The following is a 23,455-nucleotide window of genomic DNA, read 5'->3' on the forward strand; positions in this document are numbered from 1 at the left end:
ATGATATTATTCCCAAATTTATTCAATTTCTTTTGGAAGATGTAGTTATTAATATTGAAGTTATTGTTTTGTACTTTATAAATAATCATGCAGCAAAAATTATATATAATAGGACATACAAAATATATCATTTCAATAAGGGGATTTTCAATATTATTATCCACATAAGATGACACTTTTTTGAGTGTCGAAATAGACAAATGATATTTTGGTCATTCCTTGGCGCTAGTGTAAGTGTTAACCTAGGTAGATCAATAATGACGTTTTTAACGTGTTAATATAGATCAATCAACAATGACGCTTTCTAGAAGCGACATGGTTGTCTGCACCCATTCCTTGACAGAGGCGAAAAGGATGCTTTCGAGAAGCGTTATCGTATACATTTACTGACGCATAAAAAGCTTCATTATTACCTTTTTTTCTTATAGTGTGTTATGATTCACCATATTCCTGTTTAATGTGTAACTATATAAACTAGTACACTCACTAAAGAAAACTCATCCTAATAACCAAGACAAATCATTGTTTTAATTAAGAGGTAATGTATTATAACCTTAGATGGATTGTCTAAGTCCATGAATTGACTGTGAATAATTCATCAATGTTGTAAAGAACTCGTGAGTTTTATTTTTTGTTTAACTCCTAATAAACCCATATCCTATACAATGCAAGTTTATGCATACCTAAATGTTTAAATCAATATCAATGCAAATCAAGGATAGATTAGTAGAAACTCAAATTTAACTTTGTTACATTATGTCTTGTTTTTAAGAGCTCGATCCTAACATTATTATTTTTATGAGTACACAAAAGTTGGAATCAAAGCCTAGTTACAAGCCCTATACATTTGTAAGGAGATGTCTATATTCCATCATTCCATAAAAAAAACATAAAAGAAAGGGCAACAATGTCTATATGCCTTGTTGTTCATCCTCTAGAACTAGTTCAATATTTGCTTCTACAAAGTTCTCATCTAAAAAGACTAAAAAACCATAAAGTGAGTATAACTCAATGAATGATAATATAATGCAAGTTTTTAGGATGGTCTCTTCAAAATAGGAGAGCTTCATAACGCATCATAAATAATATATAGTATAACAATCAAATTGGCATACAACATCGTATAACACGATATATGGTCAATCAAACACATGCAAAATTCACATGGTTTTAAAAGTTGGACAAGACTAACCAGTTCGACTGGTTTGACCATCGGTCAATCATGGTTTCAGTCCAATCCGATGAATTGGACCAAAAGATGGTTGAATCAGAATTGGTCCGGGTGAACCTACAATTCGACCAGCGAACCAGGCGAACCAACCGATTCCCTCTGAATTGGACAATTCAACTATTTTTATTTTGTTTATTTATTTATTTATTTATTATAACATTAAAACGACATCATTTTGATGCTTTTGGAATCAAAACAACATCATTTTGATGATTGTAAAAGCATTTTTTTTCCCAGTTCCACCCCCTCCCCACCCCACCCCACCACCTCCCCAACTCCAACAACTATTGTTGACGAGCCCATACCCCCACACAAAGCACTACCTATGCCTACTATTGACGAGACTCACCCCCACACAGAGCACCAATAGTCTATGCCCCCTCCCCCCACCCATGTAGAGCACCAAGAGTCTTCCCTCCCGCGCCGTCCCCTCTCTCTCCTGTTTTCTGGAATCATCTCCATTATTATTTAATATTTATTTTTATTTTAAATTTGTTTTTTTATATTTTATGATTTTTAAAACTTGTGATTTTAATTTAAATATAATTTTAAATAAATTTTTTATTTTAAAATTTCTAATTTTAAATTAAAATTCTGATTTTAATTTAAATTTCTCATTTGGAACTAGTATTATGATTTTCAAATAATTTTATGATTTTTAAATGAAATTTTAATTATTAAATAATATATAAATTATAAATTTATAACATCATCGATTCGATCACCAATTCGATCATTGTACTATGAATCATTAACTTTTTTAGTTGAATGATCATCCGTTTATAAAAAATATTGATAATTCAAGCTAGGATGCCAACTCTCGACACATTCCAATATTATACGCAAATATCATTTCAGCCTTCCCTTTCCTCTACTGGCACATATGATACAGGGATTTGCCAACAAACAAATATCTCACATAAAATGGTGTCACATCACAAAACAAATTTTTTTATGGGAAGTAGGCCCTCTAATTATTAACCATCTCAGCTTAAAAACAAAATTTTTTATGGGAAGTAGGCCCTCTAATTATTAACCATCTCAGCTTGCCAGGTTTCTAACTTGACTCATAGGGTAAAAAATCATTCTCAACTGATAGCACCAGAGGGACTTTGGTCTCTTCTGTGTTGGTGTTACAGCGCATAATCATCGTCGTCGGTATAGCTTGAAACTTTTTGTTCACCTTCCCATAGATGAGAATTAATTATGGTACAACTTAAGTGTGACCATATTGGCCAACTCTCTAAATAGATCTCCATTCAATAATTAATGTCCGGCTTCACACTTGTTTTTCCCTTTGTTGTCTATAATACCTAGGAAAAGATCTGAGAGGCTCCTAAGTTAAAATCCCTCTCAAATGAATAATGAAATTCTGAAAGGATGGGCAGAGCTGGTATACCAACCCTCATCCTCCCTCCTCTTTCTTCGTTATAGTTCTTCATGACACTAAATGTTGAAGTAAGATAAAACGCAAGGGGCGAATCACATGGAACAGATGCTTTTGTTTGTTTTGAGGACCAGCTGTATGCTGAAATTAAAGGAAGTGGACGCTAGTGAAAGATGTGATGGGAGAGGAGATAAGAGCGCTGCGTGGCTGGTCAAGAGGACAGATCCCTGCCACATTTGGGGCAGGCTAATTAATCAAAATCGTACAACATGCAATTTCATTAGGGGGTCACGTGATTTGGTCCTTCATTTTGAGTTCATCCTTTCATAGTGAGATGTTTGTTGCGTGTTACAGTAGTCTAGGCCAACCGCTCTTGTAACTAATATTATTTCATAAACCTTTTGTTAATACTATATCTGTAATAATTATGGTAGTTATCCATAACTAACGACATTCTATAATTTATAATTTATCTGAAATTGACATGAAACTTGACTTAGATAGCTTGTTTTGATCATTAGTCCTTGCCATTTTGGATGATTGAAAATTATTATCTTTCCATGGAGCCTACATTTTTATATATTAAGGTAAATATTTGTTATACTTTGACCAAGTGATCAGAAACATATAAAAATGAAAAGAGTGCTACGCAAGTTTTTATTCTATTGCCGTGATCAATGATTGAAATAAGGGAAATTCAATTTTTAACATGCGTGTGCTCCACGTTACTACATCAATGAGCATAATAATTAAAACAGAAAATATTTTAAAATTTTGGAGTAGGGATAATAATGGGGTAATTTTCTTTAATTACTTAATTTGTTTTGCTCTTAATGAAATAAGTTTGAAATTTAAATAAGGGAACTTCAAATTTTTTTAAAAGATCAAAAACGGGTTCAAGGTTAGTTCAAGTATTGTTTTGTATTATCCCATGGTTCCGATTATATATAAAATTTAATTTAAATTTTTTTTAGTATATATATTAAAATAATTTTAAAATAAGTTATAAATTTTTAAAAAAATCGTAAAGGGGTTTAGGATTAATTCAACGTATTGTCTTGTATTGTTCCAACTTCCACGGCTCCGCTTATATATAAAATTTAATTACAAAATTTAATTTAATTTTTATTTTTTTATTTTAATATATATAAAATAAATTATAAAAATGATAATATTTTAATTATTTATAAAACATATTTATTTTAATATAATTAAAAAAATTAAAAAACAATTAAATAGGGCATAGATGGATCGGCAAATGAAAATTTTTTATACCCATCTCTTCTCACTCTTCCCTATTTAATTTTTTTAATGAGATAAAAATAAAAAATATTTCAAACAAATATGGATGGGATTAGGATGAAGGCGACGCATTCTAAACACACACCGCTTGTGATCTAAACACACCCCGTTGTGATCGATAAGGATAAGGAGGGCGACATGATATGCCAAGGTAATTTTTCAGTTGGGGTGGAGGTGGATGACCGCATTGTTCTCTCTCCTGCGTTAGTATTGGAAAAATGAAGAGTTTAATTGAAGATTATTCAATGGAACTAAAATGCTTTCTCTGCTCATGCGATTTCTTCCTCGTCTATTCAAAAAAGCAGGTTTTTTTTGTCGGTGGTTCCGCTAACTAGATACATGGCTTTGGAAAATTAAAGCACGGCTTTACACAAAAAGGCTGGTGATATCATTCAAAAGTCGAGGGCTGGGCTGGTTGAGATTATTCAATGGATTTGGTAGTCGCCTTTGAAACTTCTTTAGACGAAACAGAGAGGCATGGCGGAATAAATAATAAAGGATTACCAAATCCTCTTTCGCACCCAACTATAATATGAAGTTCCTTTTAGAGATGTATAATTAAATACACTGATGGAAAGAGGAATTAGTATGAAATTCATCGTTTAAAGGGTCTGGGTTAATGATGCCCCATTTAATATAAAAAAAATGCAATATAAAACAACAGTTTTGGAGCTTTTGGGTGTCTTCTTCCCATGCGAAGCAGCAGTGAACGTGTCTGCGCCCTCACTCTCATCTCGAATTTCACCCCTTGACCTTTGAACCAGTAAAACTATGGGCGTTGTCTCAACTGAATGAGTCGCAGTAGGACAACGCACAGTTATCGGTGGCTATTGAGGTGTGCTATAGTTGACCCGTACGGTTTGAATTTTCACTTACAAATTGTTGAGAAATTTGCACCACCACAAGCACCTTTTCAACTCATTCATTGTTTTCCAAGGAAGCGTCTCTCTCTTTGTGCTGCCTTCCCTCAGTGCTCTTCCCTGTCTTGGAAATTATAGAAGAATCGCAGCACAAACACTCCTTGATAAAACCTCCCTTCATCAGCAATTCATACCACCGCAGCTAGAACATGAAGTTCGGGAAGGAGTTCAGGGCACAAATGGTGCCGGAATGGCAAGACGCATACATGGACTACAGTTTTCTTAAGACCCTCCTAAAAGAAGTGCAGCGTTTCAAGCAAAGAAACAGGCCACCAGTCACACCCAACCGTGGCCTGAAGCGGAAGATGACATTATACAGAGCCTTCAGTGGCCTAACACGACACAACAGCCCCCCGAGCCCTTCCGAATCCGACATTGAAAGCCAAGTCATTCTGGTGAATTCGGTGAGGACGGACGGGGACGGGTCTGAGAGCTACGAGACCAAGTTTCTCATGTCAGCAGACGAGGGAGGAGAATACGAGCTTGTCTACTTTAGAAGGCTCGATGATGAGTTCAATAAAGTGGACAAGTTTTATAGGTCTAAGGTGGAAGAGGTGATGAAGGAGGCAGCCTTGTTGAATAAGCAAATGGATGCTTTCATTGCGTTTCGATTAAAAGTGGAGAATCCGCAGGGTCGGTTTGATAGATCAGCTGAGTTAACTCGTATCTCTAACGATGTCGCCACTTCAACCGCCACGTTAGCAGCTACTACTCCATCTGGAGTCCGAGCAAGCCGTAAGTTTGTTTAATCGAAGCCTAAGCTAGTACTAGTTTTCCATGAACAACAGACTTCCCTTTTTTTTCTCTTAAGCTAGTCTATGATTTGGATTCAACCTTGTCAAAAAATTTATGGATTAATTTGCATATCTTATAATTGATGCACAGGGAGAGTAGCTCATATGGATATAATAGAAGAAGGAGGATCGATCAGTAATCATGAACAGTCGGATGAATCAAGTGATGAACAAAAAGATGTGAACAAAATCAAACCTATAAACACAAGTGTCCAAGAACAGAAGCCAAGTAGCATCAAGGCAACAAGACCAGCTCCATTAGAAGTACTTAAACGTGTGAGGATAAACAACACCGTGGAGACTCCTCGTTCCACCATTAAAGAAATCCTTAATGTTCCTAAGCCAGAAGAGCTGAATTTTACTCGAAAGAATCTAAGGAAAGTTGAAGATCAACTTAAGTGCGCTTTTGTCGAATTTTACCACAAGCTTCGGCTCCTTAAGAGCTACAGGTAAGAATTGCTATTTTCTCACTAAATTTGGTGGCTTTCTATCCTTCAAAATTCTTGTTATTAACCCTTTCAATGATCACCAATAAAACAGCTTCATGAATACGTTGGCATTCTCGAAGATCATGAAGAAATATGATAAGGTGCCCCTCTGAAAACCCTGATTTCATTTTATATTTAGGTTCATCTTTCTAAATTAAGGTCAAATTTAAGGCAAGATTTCTGTTAATTCATTTCAAATGGAAAGCCTTTAAAACCTTAATTCTTTATTGAATTTACTCTGGTATTTCTTTGGGATGGACATTATTCTAGTCTATTTTACCTTCTATATATGTCATGTTTTGCGTCATTTTTGCAGATCACTTCTAGAAATGCGTCAAAATCTTATTTGAAGATGGTGGATAACTCCTTCCTCGGCAGCTCTGACCAGGTGGGCTTACTCAATGTGCAGGATGACGCCACGACTTAAAATCTTCTCTAGGCTGTTATAAAAGAGCCTCATTAATCTTTACAACTTAAAGAAATAGACTTTACTCTTTAATTTATATGATTAATTAATGATCCTTTTGATCATCTAGGGCCTAATGGCTCACCCAAAGCATTGTTTTCCTCATTATGGATTTGTTTTGGCATATATGTTTGTAAAGGTTACCAAACTTATGGAGAGGGTAGAAGCTACCTTCATCAAGCATTTCTCCAACTCAAATCGAACTAAAGGAATGAAAATTTTGCGACCACAAGCAAGGAAAGAAAGGCATAGACTAACATTTTCTTTGGGTAAGATTTGTACAATCATATAGTGGCTCTTCATATTATTAGTGAGAGGGAGGACTTTTTTTTCCCCCTTACCATTTGAATTATATACATGGGTCTATTGTTTACCGGAATTTGCTTATTGGAAAATTTTCAGGTTTCTTTGCTGGCTGCACAGCTGCTCTCATTCTGGCCATTATTTTGATCGCTCGCACCCGCCAGCTCCTAGATTACAAGAAAGAGAATGACCAGTACATGGAAAACTTGTTCCCTCTTTACAGGTAATTGACATCGGCCTCTAGTGAAAGTTAGGAAGCCACTCGTACTTTCAGTTTATTACAGAAAAACAGAGACAATCTGCTTAACGAGTTGCTCTAAATCTCAGCTTGTTCGGGCTAGTTGTTCTGCACATGCTTATGTATGCTGCAAATATATTCTTCTGGAGACGCTACAGAGTCAATTATTCATTTATATTTGGATTCAAGCGTGGAAAGGAGTTGGGCTACCGGGAAGTTTTCCTTCTTGCTTTTGGTCTAGCAGTATTAGCACAAGCCTGTGTGCTCTTAAATCTCGATATGGAGATGGACCCAAAAACAATGGAATATGAAGCTCTCACTGAACTTCTTCCCCTGGGTCTAGTTATGGTATGATTATCTAATCCACCCTATTTCTTGGTCCCCTCCAACTTCTGGTATATGCAGGCACCTTACTGGCTTCTTTCTTCTTTCTATGCAGCTAGTAGTTGTCATATTAATCTGCCCCTTTAACATAGCATATCGCTCCAGTCGATTCTTCTTACTCACATGTTTACTTCATTGTCTCTGCGCACCTCTCTACAAGGTAGTATATTGTGGCAAGGTTGGCATAATTTGAATGAATAAGGCTTTATTTTCTTACTAGTTTCTTAATTTCCTCTGCAGGTCACACTCCCAGACTTTTTCTTGGCAGACCAACTAACTAGCCAGGTATGTATAATCTGTCGGCCCATGAATGGACCATGCCTACAAATTAAATGACTTTGTTCTGTTTGAAATAATTTGGAGTACTTATTGTTATTATTATTCTGTTGCAGGTGCAAGCAATTAGAAGTCTGGAGTTTTATGTCTGCTATTATGGTTGGGGAGATTATAAACATAGACAAAACACCTGTAAATCAAGTGGTGTATACAATACTTTCTACTTCATTATCGCTGTGATTCCCTACTGGTCCCGCCTCCTTCAGGTATGCCTATTTCTTTTTTCCTCTAAACTAACTTTGTGGTTTGAGAGGACTTGAAGAACGCTATTAGAGACTACTAAATAAAACATGCTCTTAGAAAGAATTCCTCCATGTTTTTTTCCCAGTGCCTCAGACGCCTGTTTGAAGAGAAAGATCCAATGCAAGGATACAATGGGCTGAAATATTTTGCAACAATTGTGGCAGTTTGTGTGAGAACAGCTTACAGTCTTGACAAGGGAATGGGGTGGAGAGTCATAGCGTGGGTTTCCTCCATAATTGCAGCAATATCGAGTACATATTGGGATCTTGTTATTGACTGGGGCCTTCTGCAAAAGAACTCCAGGAACCGTTGGTTGAGGGACAAACTCCTTGTCCCCCACAAGAGTGTATACTTTGGAGCTATGGTAAGAAGGGAGTGAACATAAGATCCAACACTTTCTATTACTGTTAATCGACTACTAGATCAATAATTTCTAATAATGTTGGCGACATATGCAGGCCTTGAACGTGTTGCTGAGACTGGCCTGGATGCAAACCGTGTTGAATTTCCAGTTTTCCTTCTTACATAGACAGGCCCTGATTGCAATTGTTGCCGGCCTAGAAATTATTCGCCGTGGCATATGGAATTTCTTCAGGTAATTTCATTCATTTAGGTATAAATTTGAAGTTCATAAGCAAATTAATTTAGTAAGTTGTGATAGCCAGGGTTGGTTAAAATATTCCATTTTCAATGAATTGAATCAGGCTTGAGAACGAGCATTTGAATAATGTTGGCAAGTATCGTGCATTCAAGTCAGTACCTTTACCTTTCAACTACGATGAAGAGCAAGAAAAGGATGAGTAGCTGTGCAGACAACATTAAACCGACGATGTTCTTCATTTTTTGTTCAATATTTCAATATCAAAGTAATTAATTAACATTGGACCGGAAACCTTAAAACTTGAATAAATAGTTTAAAATATAAATAATATTATTCCTCTCCAAACTTTTATTACATTATTTTATTATTTAATTGTTATGTGTTGATTGAATGAGTCAAGATGCAAAACATATATTAAATGGGGGGAAATTTTCACTTGTTTTGCACCACTCGGGGGAAATTTTCCATCTTTTTTTTTAAGTAGGGGATCCCTATGCATGAAGGCAGTTGCATTGGACAGGTAGCAGCAAGAGGGAAATGGCGGCCATGTTGGTGGTTCAAAACGCCATGCTTGCTGAGGGATGAACAGGAAAGCAAGTAGTGGCTTGCCAAGGAGGGGGAGGAGGGGAAAGAAAGCTGGAGAAAGAGAGAGGAACGGAGGAGAAGGGGATGGTTGAAAACGCCATGCTTGCTAAGGGATGAACAGGAAAGCAAGTAGTGGCTTGCCAGGAAGGAAGGGGGGGGGGCGGGGGGGGGGAAGAAAGCTGGAGAAAGAGAGAGGAACGGAGGAGAAAGGGATCAGAGAACAGGAAGAGGAATGGAGCTGGAGTCTTCTCGGTTTTGGAGTAACAGAAAGCGTGAGAAGCTGACCAAGCTTTGAGAAACCTAGTTTTTTAAAATAAAATAAAATAAAAAAATATATATATATGTATATTTAGTTTTCAACACTTTGACTTCCTAAAATTTAATTATTTTCAAATTTAATTTTCTTTTATTGAAATAAAAATAAAATTCCGTCTTTAAATATTTTTTCGGCATTTCATCCTTAAAATAATTTTTCGGGTTTCCACTTTTCAAATTTTAATTTTTTGACATTCCATCTCTAAATAATTCTTCAATTTTCCAATCCCCAAGTTCACTTCCCAATTTTCACAATTATTTACCTAATCTTTATAATTTCATCATTATTATTATTCCATTCATTTATTTATTCACTCATTCGTTTATTAAAATTTTGTCTTTAAATAATTCTTCAAAATCCCGATTCCCAAATTTAGTTCTCCGAAATTCCAATTCCTTTCAAATTTAATTTCTAAAATTCTCATTCTTGTATTTAATTTCAAAAATTCCAATTTTCAAATAATCTTCGAAACTCCAATTTTCAAATAAATTTCAAAAATTCAATTTTCTCTCGAACAATTTTAATTCCACTCTAGTTTTCAAATAATTTTCTATCTTTCTTAATTTTATATAAGCAAGAACGATTTTTTCGTAATTCCGAATAATGGAATTTATGGGATTAATTCATGCAAAATCAATCGGGTTTTGGTGGGGGCCCTACATACGTGATTTTATGATCGATTGGAGGATTGATTGATTTGATTGCTATATGTGATTGACTTACACTATTCTATGATACGCACACGATTATTCTGTGTTTAATTGCTAACATTTGTTTTCATTGAAGTAAATCGGTTCATCACTCAGGTACATTCTTTGTCTTTCCTATTCATTCAGTTATTTTTGTTTTGAGTGATATTCATTTGGTATCCATGCTCGACATTATTTCTTAATTGTGCACTAACCTCACTTCTTGATAGCACTTCATGGATCACTACCCAGGTACGCATCCACATCCGCTCTAGTCATTTTCGATATGCATGTTTAGATTCTCACGTGTGCATCATCACTTTGAGTATTCATTGATTTCCTCATCAATTGCCATGATTGCTTCATTTTATTAGTAGAGACCCGACTTTAGGGACTTAAAGGGGTGCTACGGTCTGTACCGTACCTTCCCGATAAGTAACCTGACCCCCGAACCCGATCCGGTTTTTCGCAAACCGCTTTTTCCAAAATAAGGAGTCACACTTAGGGTTTTTCTTTCTTATTTTGTTTACCCTTTTAAAAATAAAACAAAAATAAGTGGCGACTCCAAGTCATTTTCTTAATCAAATAAAATCAATTTTTCAAAAATAAAAATCGAGCTCGCCGTCGAGTGGGAAACGCATGAGCCGAAATGCGGGGTCCACATATATGTTAAAAAAAAAATTGAATTTAAAATAAAGGTGCATTTTCAAAAAATATTTTTCATAATTTTCATATCAATGATACACATTATTAAAAAATTAAATTTAAACTGAGGGTATCTCTTTAAGAGACACCTTTCACAATTCCAAAAAATTGAATTTATAGTAAATGTGTTTTTTTAATAGACATTTTTCAAAAAACAAATTTATTAGTCAAACATGTTTAAAAAATTAAATTTAGTGTAAAAATTGAATTTATAGTAAATGTGTCTTTTTAAGAGACATTTAAAAAATATCATTAGTTTAAGCATGTTAAAAAATTGAATTTATATTAAAAGTGTCTCTTGAAGAGATACCTTTTAGAATTACATAAAATTAATGATAATAATTCTAATTAACGAAAATAATGTTTAAACGAATAAAAGTGAATAGTGAAATTTTTGGGATTGAAAATTAAATTACGACGTCGGATTTTTTTGAAGAATTGAATTTTAATTATTGGAATTTTTAAAAGAATTAAATAAATAAATACGAAATAATGATAATGATAACAAGAATAATATCTAAACGGATGAAAGTAAATAGTCAAATATTTGAAATTGAAAAATAAATTAGGAAGTCAAATTTTTGAATAATTGAATTTTAATGATTAGAATTTTTAAAAGAATTAAATGAATAAATACGGAATAATGATAATGATAACAAGAATAATATCTAAAGTAAATAGTTGAATATTTGAAATTGAAAAATAAATTAGAAAGTCAGATTTTTGAAGAATTGAATTTGAATGATTTGAATTTTTAAATGAAATAATTAAATAAATATGGAATAATAATATTAATAATATTAATAATAATAAATAATATTTAAACGAATGAAAGTGAATAGTGAAATTTTTGAGACTGAATATTAAATTAGAAAGTCTGAGCTTTAATAATTTGAATTTTTAAAAGAAATATTGGAGTTCGGGAAAATTGAATATCAAGAATTGGAGTTATACGAACTGAATTTAGAATTAAATTTGAGAAGGTTATTTCAGAAATGCTACATAAATATAAATATATTTTTGAGAACAAATGAATAGATCAGTAAATCTAGGACTTTGAAATTTTAAGGGATTTTATAGGGGTCATTTGAGAACGTGAAACAAAGGAAAAGAGAATGAATAAAATAAAATAAACAAAGAAAAATAAAACTCTTAGTGCTGGGAGTTAGGAAATGAGGCAATGATGGCCACTACATGCACCTTAAAGGGTGGCTGGTGCGGACTAGGACTCGACGTCGCAACCCTCCACGCGAGAGGATCGTCCTCATAGCTGCTGCCGCAACTGCCGACGGCGGTGAGGAGACCGACCACGGAGATGATGGAGTCGGCACGCCATGCACGCGAGGAGTCAGGCGTGTCGTCACATGCTGTCTTTCCCGGTGAGAATCTGATTCCGATTAGAAATTTGAAAGAAACTGACCACACACCCCATCTACTCCTCCATCTGCCTCTCCAGAAATTTTCAAAGTCCGCACTAATTCTGAGAATCTGGTCCTTATCCGACGAGAGCTCCTTCGACAAGGCTACCACTCCTTTTTTAAGATCAATATTCGCATCCTTAATGGATCTAATAAAAGCTTCTAACTCAACTGCTTTAAATTCATCATTGTTAAAACTTCTTTGTATGGAGCCACCATTCTCATGAATTGGTATTCCCATGAAGCCACCAAGTCTTCTCCCCTTTTCACAAGCTCAGGTACCAAGTTTCGTCGACATCCAAGAACCAATCTCCAACATTATCAACGAATGATGCACATAATGCCACGCATCCAAAGTACCAACAGAGAACAGAGGACAGCAACCAAGAAAAACAGAGTATGGAGGATGAAACCAAGATGAACCGGTGAAGGCCACATTTCGTGTTTTTGGTTCCCTAGCTTAGAAGTAGATATGAACTAAGTGCATCCCATGGAAATGAAAACAAAAAAAAAAAACTCCCACATGATGATAATGCAACTAAAACAGAGCCGTGTTGCTCTCAAGTCACCCCAAAGAAAATGAAGGAGATAACAACAATAAACCAAACAGAAACCATGGAACTAAACCCCTAATCAAGCAATTCACATCAAATACCAAGAAAAGAGAAAGAGACTACATGCTGACGAAAAGAAATAAAAGATCCATGACGGTCATACCTAGGTTTCTCAAAGCTTGGTCAGCTTCTCACGCTTTTTGTTACTCCAAAACCGGGAAGACTCCAGCTCCATTCCTCTCCCTGTTCTCTGATCCCCTTCTCCTCCGTTCCTCTCTCTTTCTCCAGCTTTCTTTCCCCTCCTCTCCCTCCTTGGCAAGCCACTACTTGCCTTCCTGTTCATCCCTCAGCAAGCATGGCGTTTTCAACCACCAGCATGGCCGCCATCTCCCTCTTGCTGCTACCTGTCCAATGCAGCTACCTTCATGCATAGGGATCCCCTACTTAAAAAAAAAAGATGGAAAATTTCCCCGGAGTGGTGCAAAACAAGTGAAAATTTCCCCCCATTTAATATATGTTTTGCATCTTAACTCATTCAATCAACACATAACAATTAAATAATAAAATAATGTAATAAAAGTTTAGAGAGGAATAATATTATTTATATTTTAAACTATTTATTCAAGTTTTAAGGTTTCCGGTCCAATGTTAATTAATTACTTTGATATTGAAATATTGAACAAAAAATTAAGAACATCGTCGGTTTAATGTTGTCTGCACAGCTACTCATCCTTTTCTTGCTCTTCATCGTAGTTGAAAGGTAAAGGTACTGACTTGAATGCACGATACTTGCCAACATTATTCAAATGCTCGTTCTCAAGCCTGATTCAATTCATTGAAAATGGAATATTTTAACCAACCCTGGCTATCACAACTTACTAAATTAATTTGCTTATGAACTTCAAATTTATACCTAAATGAATGAAATTACCTGAAGAAATTCCATACGCCACGGCGAATAATTTCTAGGCCGGCAACAATTGCAATCAGGGCCTGTCTATGTAAGAAGGAAAACTGGAAATTCAACACGGTTTGCATCCAGGCCAGTCTCAGCAACACGTTCAAGGCCTGCATATGTCGCCAACATTATTAGAAATTATTGATCTAGTAGTCGATTAACAGTAATAGAAAGTGTTGGATCTTATGTTCACTCCCTTCTTACCATAGCTCCAAAGTATACACTCTTGTGGGGGACAAGGAGTTTGTCCCTCAACCAACGGTTCCTGGAGTTCTTTTGCAGTAGGCCCCAGTCAATAACAAGATCCCAATATGTACTCGATATTGCTGCAATTATGGAGGAAACCCACGCTATGACTCTCCACCCCATTCCCTTGTCAAGACTGTAAGCTGTTCTCACACAAACTGCCACAATTGTTGCAAAATATTTCAGCCCATTGTATCCTTGCATTGGATCTTTCTCTTCAAACAGGCGTCTGAGGCACTGGGAAAAAAACATGGAGGAATTCTTTCTAAGAGCATGTTTTATTTAATAGTCTCTAATAGCGTTCTTCAACTCCTCTCAAACCACAAAGTTAGTTTAGAGGAAAAAAGAAATGGGCATACCTGAAGGAGGCGGGTCCAGTAGGGAATCACAGCGACAATGAAGTAGAAAGTATTGTATACACCACTTGATTTACAGGTGTTTTGTCTATGTTTATAATCTCCCCAACCATAATAGCAGACATAAAACTCCAGACTTCTAATTGCTTGCACCTGCAATAGAATAATAATAACAATAAGTACTCCTAATTATTTCAAACAGAACAAAGTCATTTAATTTGTAGGCATGGTCCATTCATGGGCCGACAGATTATACATACCTGGCTAGTTAGTTGGTCTGCCAAGAAAAAGTCTGGGAGTGTGACCTGCAGAGGAAATTAAGAAACTAGTAAGAAAATAAAGCCTTATTCATTCAAATTATGCCAACCTTGCCACAATATACTACCTTGTAGAGAGGTGCGCAGAGACAATGAAGTAAACATGTGAGTAAGAAGAATCGACTGGAGCGATATGCTATGTTAAAGGGGCAGATTAATATGACAACTACTAGCTGCATAGAAAGAAGAAAGAAGCCAGTAAGTTGCCTGCATATACCAGAAGTTGGAGGGGACCAAGAAATAGGGTGGATTAGATAAGATAATCATACCATTACTAGACCCAGGGGAAGAAGTTCAGTGAGAGCTTCATATTCCATTGTTTTTGGGTCCATCTCCATATCGAGGTTTAAGAGCACACAGGCTTGTGCTAATACTGCTAGACCAAAAGCAAGAAGGAAAACTTCCCGGTAGCCCAACTCCTTTCCACGCTTGAATCCAAATATAAATGAATAATTGACTTTGTAGCGTCTCCAGAAGAATATATTTGCCGCATACATAAGCATGTGCAGAACAACTAGCCCGAACAAGCTGAGATTTAGATCAACTCGTTAAGCAGATTGTCTCTGTTTTTCTGTAAAAAACTGAAAGTACGAGTGGCTTCCTAACTTTCACTAGAGGCCGATGTCAATTACCTGTAAAGAGGGAACAAGTTTTCCATGTACTGGTCATTCTCTTTCTTGTAATCTAGGAGATGGTGGGTGTGAACGATCAAAATAATGGCCAGAATGAGAGCAGCTGTGCAGCCAGCAAAGAAACCTGAAAATTTTCCAATAAGCAAATTCCGGTAAACAATATAAGACCCATGTATATAATTCAAATGGTAAGGGAAAAAAAAAAAAATCCTTCCTCTCACTAATAATATGAAGAGCCACTATATGATTGTACAAATCTTACCCAAAGAAAATGTTAGTCTATGCCTTTCTTTCCTTGCTTGTGGTCGCAAAATTTTCATTCCTTTAGTTCGATTTGAGTTGGAGAAATGCTTGATGAAGGTAGCTTCTACCCTCTCCATAAGTTTGGTGACCTTTACAAACATATATGCCAAAACAAATCCATAATGAGGAAAACAATGTGTTGGGTGAGCCATTAGGCCCTAGATGATCAAAAGGATCATTAATTAATCATATAAATTAAAGAGTAAAGTCTATTTCTTTAAGTTGTAAAGATTAATGAGGCTCTTTTGTAACAGCCTAGAGAAGATTTTAAGTCGTGGCATCATCCTACACATTGAGTAAGCCCACCTGGTCAGAGCTGCCAAGGAAGGAGTTATCCACCATCTTCAAATAAGATTTTGATGCATTTCTAGAAGTGATCTGCAAAAATGACGCAAAACATGACATATATAAAAGGTAAAATAGACTAGAATAATGTCCATCCCAAAGAAATACCAGAGTAAATTCAATAAAGAATTAAGGTTTTAAAGGCTTTCCATTTGAAATGAATTAACAGAAATCTTGCCTTAAATTTGACCTTAATTTAGAAAGATGAACCTAAATATAAAATGCAATCAGGGTTTTCAGAGGGGTACCTTATCATATTTCTTCATGATCTTCGAGAATGCCAACGTATTCATGAAGCTGTTTTATTGATGATCATTGAAAGGATTAATAACAAGAATTTTGAAGGATAGAAAGCCACCAAATTTAGTGAGAAAATAGCAATTCTTACCTGTAGCTCTTAAGGAGCCGAAGCTTGTGGTAAAATTCGACAAAAGCGCACTTAAGTTGATCTTCAACTTTCCTTAGATTCTTTCGAGTAAAATTCAGCTCTTCTGGCTTAGGAACACTAATGATTTCTTTAATGGTGGAACGAGGAGTCTCCACGGTGTTGTTTATCCTCACACGTTTAAGTACTTCTAATGGAGCTGGTCTTGTTGCCTTGATGCTACTTGGCTTCTGTTCTTGGACACTTGTGTTTATAGGTTTGATTATGTTCACATCTTTCTGTTCATCACTTGGTTCATCCGACTGTTCATGATTACTGATCGATCCTCCTTCTTCTATTATATCCATATGAGCTACTCTCCCTGTGCATCAATTATAAGATATGCAAATTAATCTATAAATTTTTTGACAAGGTTGAATCCAAATCATAGACTAGCTTAAGAGAAAAAAAAGAGAAGTACTAGCTTAGGCTTCGATTAAACAAACTTACGGCTTGCTCGGACTCCAGATGGAGTAGTAGCTGCTAACGTGGCGGTTGAAGTGGCGACATCGTTAGAGATACGAGTTAACTCAGCTGATCTATCAAACCAACCCTGCGGATTCTCCACCTTTAATCGAAACGCAATGAAAGCATCCATTTGCTTATTCAACAAGGCTGCCTCCTTCATCACCTCTTCCACCTTAGACCTATAAAACTTGTCCACTTTATTGAACTCATCATCGAGCCTTCTAAAGTAGACAAGCTCGTATTCTCCTCCCTCGTCTGCTGACATGAGAAACTTGGTCTCGTAGCTCTCAGACCCGTCCCCGTCCGTCCTCACCGAATTCACCAGAATGACTTGGCTTTCAATGTCGGATTCGGAAGGGCTCGGGGGGCTGTTGTGTCGTGTTAGGCCACTGAAGGCTCTGTATAATGTCATCTTCCGCTTCAGGCCACGGTTGGGTGTGACTGGTGGTCTGTTTCTTTGCTTGAAATGCTGCACTTCCTTTAGGAGGGTCTTAAGAAAATTGTAGTCCATGTATGCGTCTTGCCATTCCGGCACCATTTGTGCCCTGAACTCCTTCCCGAACTTCATGTTCTAGCTGCGGCGGTATGAATTGCTGATGAAGGGGGGTTTATCAAGGAGTGTTTGTGCTGCGATTCTTCTATAATTGCCTCGACAGGGAAGAGCACTGAGGGAAGGCAGCACAAAGAGAGAGACGCTTCCTTGGAAGACAATGAAGGAGTTGAAAAGGTACTTGTGGTGGTGCAAATTTCTCAACAATTTGTAAGTGAAAATTCAAACCGTACGGGTCAACCATAGCACACCTCAATAGCCACCGATAACTGTGCGTTGTCCTACTGCGACTCTTTCGGTTGAAACAACGCCCATAGTTTTACTGGCTCAAAGTTCAAGTGGTGAAATTTGAAATGAGAGTGAGGGCGCAGACAGGTTCACTGCTGCTTCGCATGGGAAAAAGACACCCAAAAGCTCCAAAACTGTCGTTTTATACTGCATCAACAGTTTTATATTGCGTTTTTTATTTTTTTTGTTGGAAATGTGGCATTGAAAAGTTTATTTCAAAGAGTTGAAGCGGTCACGGTTGACTCACTGGGGCATCATTACAAAATAGAAATGGACGATTGTCGACTCATCACTTGTTTATTTTCTCTTTCTTAAAACTCCTCTAAAGCCCTACCCAGACCCTTTAAACGATGAATTTCATACTAATTCCTCTTTTCATCAGTGTATTTAATATACATCTCTAAAAGGAACTTCATATTATAGTTGGGTGCGAAAGAGGATTTGGTAATCCTCTCTGTTTCTTCTAAAGCAGTTTCAAAGGCGACTACCAAATCCATTGAATAATCTCAACCAGCCCAGCCTTTTTGTGCAAAGGCGTGCTTTAATTTTCCAAAGCCATGTATCTAGTTACACCGACAAAAAAAACCTGCTTTTTTGAATAGACAAGGAAGAAATCGCATGAGCAGAGAAAGCATTTTAGTTCCATTGAATAATCTTCAATCAAACTCTTCATTTTTCCAATAATAACGCAGGAGAGAGAACAATGCGGTCATCCACCTCCACCCCAACTGAAACATTACCTTGGCATATCATGTCGCCCTCCTTATCCTTATCGATCACAACGGGGTGTGTTTAGATCACAAGCGGTGTGTGTCGCGTTCATCCTAATCCCATCATATTTGTTTGAAATATTTTTTATTTTTATCTCATTAAAAAATTAAATAAGGAAGAGCGAGAAGAGATGGGTATAAAAAATTTTCATATGCCGGTCCAACTATGCCCTATTTAATTGTTTTTAATTATATTAAAATAAATATATTTTATAAATAATTAAAATATTATCATTTTTATAACTTATTTTAAAAATATTTTAATATATATATTAAAAATAAAAAAATAAAAATTAAATTAATTTTTATAATTAAATTTTATATATAATCGAAGCCGTGGGACAATACAAGATAATACTTAAACTAATCTTGAATCTGTTTTGGATCTGTTTACAAAATTTGAAGTTTATTTATTTAAATTTTAAATTTAAGCGTATCAAGTAATTGAAGAAAACCATCCCATTGTTATCTCTACTCCAAAATTTTAAAATATTTTCTGTTTTAATCATTATGCTCACTGTAGTAACGTGGAGCACATGCATGTTAAAAATTGAATTTCCCTTATTTCAGTCATAGATCACGGCAATAGAATAAAAACTTGCATAGCACTCTTTTCATTTTTATATGTTTCTGATCGCTTGGTCAAAGTATAACAAATATTTACCTTAATATATAAAAATGTAGGCTCCATGGAAAGATAATAATTTTCAATCATCCAAAATGGTAAGGACTAATGATCAAAGCAAGCTATCTAAGTCAAGTTTCCTCATATTTTTTGAAAAAATGGATTTTGGAACGGGTGTTTGTTTGAGGGGGTTAGGGTGTGAGTAATTAAGAAAATAAGGGTTTTCTTATTACAAATTGTCCAGTCTCGCAAAGAGAGGAAGAAATAGAGCACGAATGGCATGAAAGCTAGTAGAGGAATAGATAGGGTGAAATTGACAGCTCAATGTTGATGTTGAATATGGATGGTTGATTCTCCTCCGTCCACAAAACCTGACATTACCACTGAGGTGGACTTGGTTGACAAGGACCGTTGATGGAAAGCTTGTTTCAACAGCATGAATTGCTTTATGCATTTATCATGATTTCGCCGACTTACCACTGGTAATTATCTAGTATATACACATGGGTTTTTTTTTAACTTCTACAGCAACTTTAAATTTTCTTTTTTAGAAAATGGTTTTGCCAAAAATATTGATAAATTTACGGTATTTTTGTTATATCGGAAACATTGGAAAGTATCCCAAATTTTAAATTAATAAATATTTCTTTTTGTAAAAAATATTATATAATTTTTTTTAAGTTGATATATTATTATAATGTTATATTATCTGGTAAAATAAGAAAAATTATTGAAATATTTGTATAAATATTCTAGGTCGAGAAGAAAAAGTTATAAGATGGAGATAGACTGTAGAGATTGCAGAAACTATGTGAGGTGAATAGAGATCTGAGAAAGAACATAAAATACCTAATAAATTAAAAGAGCTCGTGGTTCAAGGTATGAATACAAGGAATAAGGAAATATGAGATGTTTCAATAACCCAAATAGTGAAATGATTTTCTCTTATCATGGATATGAGCATGGTTGGTTGAACCACGTTAAAACTTCATGTACCGTGTGTGGTTGTTTTATCTTTGTGTTCTCGATCTAACAATATTTACATGAAAGCTTCTGCTTGCACAATAAAGTGTCTTTTGAAGATACAGTTTTCATAATTTTCCTATCAATGATATATGTTAAAAAAAAAATTGAATTTAAAATAAAGGTGTATTTTCAAAAAATATTTTTCATAATTTTCATATCAATGATACACATTATTAAAAAAATTAAATTTAAACTAAGGGTATCTCTTTAAGAGACACCTCTATAATTCCAAAAAATTGAATTTATAGTAAATGTGTCTTTTCAAGAGACATTTTTCAAAAAAAAATTTATTAGTCAAGCATGTTAAAAAATTAAATTTAGTATAAAAATTGAATTTATAGTAAATGTGTCTTTTTAAGAGACATTTAAAAAAAATTATTAGTTTAAGCATGTTAAAAAATTGAATTTATATTAAATGTGTCTCTTGAAGAAATACCTTTTAAAATGACATAAAATCAAATTTATACTAAAAGTGCATCTTCAAAAGGTACCTTTTCATATTCATTATATAATAAAAAAAAATTAAATTTATACTAAAGGTGTCTTTTATGAGATACCTTTAATATAAATTCGATTTGATTGAATTATAGAAAGGTTTGTTTTGAAGAAACACTTTTAGTATAAATTTAATTTTTTTGAATCGTGGAAGGTGACTCTTGAAAATATAATTTAGACCCCTTTGTAGACAGGGCCCGGGGTAGTTGATTTTTTTTTTTCTCCGGGGAGGAGCTACATGGGCAAGTGGCAAGAACGCACCACCACCTCGCCATGGTGGTGGTTGAGATGAGTTTTGTTCAGGACACGGAATGACGCATGACGACTGTGGGAGCAGTGGAACGGGTGAGGGAGAGGTCTTCGTTCTGAAGAGCTGTTTGAAAAGGAGGGTGAGAGGGGGGGGAACGCCTAAAGAAAGGTGTGGAGAGACAGAAGGAGCTTCACTGGAGGAGCTCAGGTATGGCCCATGCTTTGGGATTTCTTGATTTTTTCTTCCTTGCCATTACTGATCTTGAACATCGTTTGTTGTGGATTGGATCTTGTTGAATCTAAGCTTGCTTCACACTTGCTTTGTTTTAGTTCCTTCTATTTCTCCTATAAATGAGTGGGATATTGGGTTGTTTTCTCATAATTTGATATTTGTTTAACCCCTAAGTGCTCATTGTTTGTTCCACCCACTTGTGTCCGTTTAGTACATCATGAAAATGGGGTTTAGTTTAATTTTAGAGCATGTTCTGCTTCTTATAATCCATCCAAAGCTTGCACATGAACCTGTATATACATCCTCCATAAATCATTTAACTAATCAACTTTCATACCTACCAATGCCCATCATTACCCAGATCTTCATCGACACACCCCTCATACCCATTTCTCTCACTACCCATGGCTACCCATCACACCCAAGATGCCCCACCAGCCGCCCACTGCTCATGTCTCATTCACGCATAAGCACCATGCATGCATAGTCATATCCATTTCTCTCACTTTGAATCTCATTCTCATGCCCACTGAACCCGCCAATCATACCCTTCAACCTCGCTCCGGGCACTCTCCGGCGCGCTATGATCCAGACTCAACCCCTGCGGATTACCTTCTCCACCAGCATGCGCATCAAACTCAAGCACGAGCTCATCATCAAACAGCTTCAAGACCATAGACGGGCGCGAAGCCAACATGCACATCACCGACAGGGGCTGCATGATCCTGCAGTACGTGAGTAACGTCATTATCCACGGCGTCCACGTTCACCACTGCATGCCCTCCGAGAACGCCAACATCCGGTCATCCCTCACACACGTGGAATGGCGTGGGAAATCGAACGGCGACGAAATCCATAACCGAGATGACCAAGGGAGCAAGCCCCATTCCTGTCGATAGTCTCTTCAGTACCGGGATCCATGCCGACACTAGTATCTGTTGGTGTAGCCATGCCCAATCTAGAAACGAGGAAGAAGGGATGGAGGTCAGGACCCTGGGCGTTTTCGCCGATCAGCAAAGATGAAAAATTCCTGGTGATTCCACCAGCTACAAGCTTAGCTTCCAATCTCTTTCTTCTCATTGTTGTGGCTAACATTCTTTTCCTCTGCCACAGTGGTTGGCGCCTTTATATTATTATTTTGTTCAGTGGTTGAATTATTACACGTGATAAGCTCCTTATTTGGCGTGAGCCGAGACAAAAAGCTATAATAATATTCATTATAATAAAAATTTATGTGACCACCCACAATGATTATTATAATATACACTCCTTGCTTCATGACTTTTCTGGTTTCGAAGAGTTTTCGGGCAATTCAAATTTATTGAACCTCATGACCTGATGCTCAATCCATTGTTTATTTATAATTTTATACGCACCATAAAGTTCAAATGACATGTTTAATCTTCATGATAATAAAAATAATAATAAATTGTGAAGGGTACGTGGAAAGAAAATCCATGGGTCCTAGTTCGTTTTTGTCCTTTCTCTAGTGGTTAATATCTTTCAAGGAATAAGTGAAGCTTAATTAAATTTATAAAAAATATTAATGAGTTTGGCATGACAGAAAATGGCATACTTTTTCCTCTAGCTGGGTGAACCATAAGTTTATGGATTCATACTCACCTAATAATATTAGAAGTAGCCTCCACGTCCATTTTGAAGAAAAGTATGCAAAATTCTATATTTCTTATATTAAGCATTTGTTTGGAATCACTTAAAAAACAATATACCATAGAGCACGAATGGCATGAAAGCGAGTAGAGGAATAGATAGGGCGCAATTGACAGCTCAATGTTGATGTTGAATATGGATGGTTGATTCTCCTCCGTTTACAAAACCTGACATTACCACTGAGGTGGACTTGGTTGACAAGGACCGTTGATAGAAAGCTTGTTTCAACCGAAGGGAAGGGAAAAGACTCTTTTAACCTCCACACCCATCATGATTTCTCCGACTTTGCACTGGTAATTATCTAGCATATACACATGGGTTTTTTTTTAACTTCTACAGCAACTTTAAATTTTCTTTTTAGAAAATGGTTTTGCAAAAAATATTGATAAATTTACGGTATTTTTGTTATGTCGGAAACGTTGGAAAGTATCCCAAATTTCAAATTAGTAAATATTTCTTTTTGTAAAAAATATTATATAATTTTTTTTAAGTTGATATATTATTATAATGTTATATTTTCTCATAGAATAAGAAAAATTG

At 35.7% G+C, this 23,455-nt stretch overlaps 2 protein-coding genes across 2 annotated transcripts; one reads left to right on the top strand and one right to left on the bottom strand.

The window, feature by feature from the left end:
- Positions 1-4,633: 4,633 nt before the first annotated feature.
- LOC117922081 (phosphate transporter PHO1 homolog 3-like) lies at positions 4,634-9,057 on the top strand. Its single transcript, XM_034840099.1, has 13 exons — positions 4,634-5,575; positions 5,726-6,083; positions 6,175-6,223; positions 6,439-6,510; positions 6,728-6,857; positions 6,991-7,114; positions 7,219-7,477; positions 7,569-7,673; positions 7,754-7,798; positions 7,906-8,055; positions 8,178-8,456; positions 8,551-8,687; positions 8,797-9,057. The coding sequence occupies exons 1-13, from the start codon at positions 4,990-4,992 to the stop codon at positions 8,894-8,896; spliced, it is 2,394 nt and encodes a 797-aa protein (XP_034695990.1). The 5' UTR covers positions 4,634-4,989; the 3' UTR covers positions 8,897-9,057.
- Positions 9,058-13,544: 4,487 nt separating this feature from the next.
- On the bottom strand, positions 13,545-17,717 carry LOC117923812 (phosphate transporter PHO1 homolog 3-like). Its single transcript, XM_034842281.1, has 13 exons — positions 16,992-17,717; positions 16,506-16,863; positions 16,366-16,414; positions 16,079-16,150; positions 15,732-15,861; positions 15,470-15,593; positions 15,107-15,365; positions 14,906-15,010; positions 14,781-14,825; positions 14,524-14,673; positions 14,123-14,401; positions 13,892-14,028; positions 13,545-13,782 (listed from the first exon to the last, which is right to left on the bottom strand). Exons 1-13 carry the CDS (start codon positions 17,575-17,577, stop codon positions 13,683-13,685), a joined length of 2,394 nt encoding a protein of 797 aa, XP_034698172.1. The 5' UTR covers positions 17,578-17,717; the 3' UTR covers positions 13,545-13,682.
- Between the last annotated feature and the right edge of the window lie 5,738 nt (positions 17,718-23,455).

Source organism: Vitis riparia, chromosome 1 (genome assembly GCF_004353265.1).
Source record: "Vitis riparia cultivar Riparia Gloire de Montpellier isolate 1030 chromosome 1, EGFV_Vit.rip_1.0, whole genome shotgun sequence".
Lineage (NCBI taxonomy): Eukaryota > Viridiplantae > Streptophyta > Magnoliopsida > Vitales > Vitaceae > Vitis > Vitis riparia.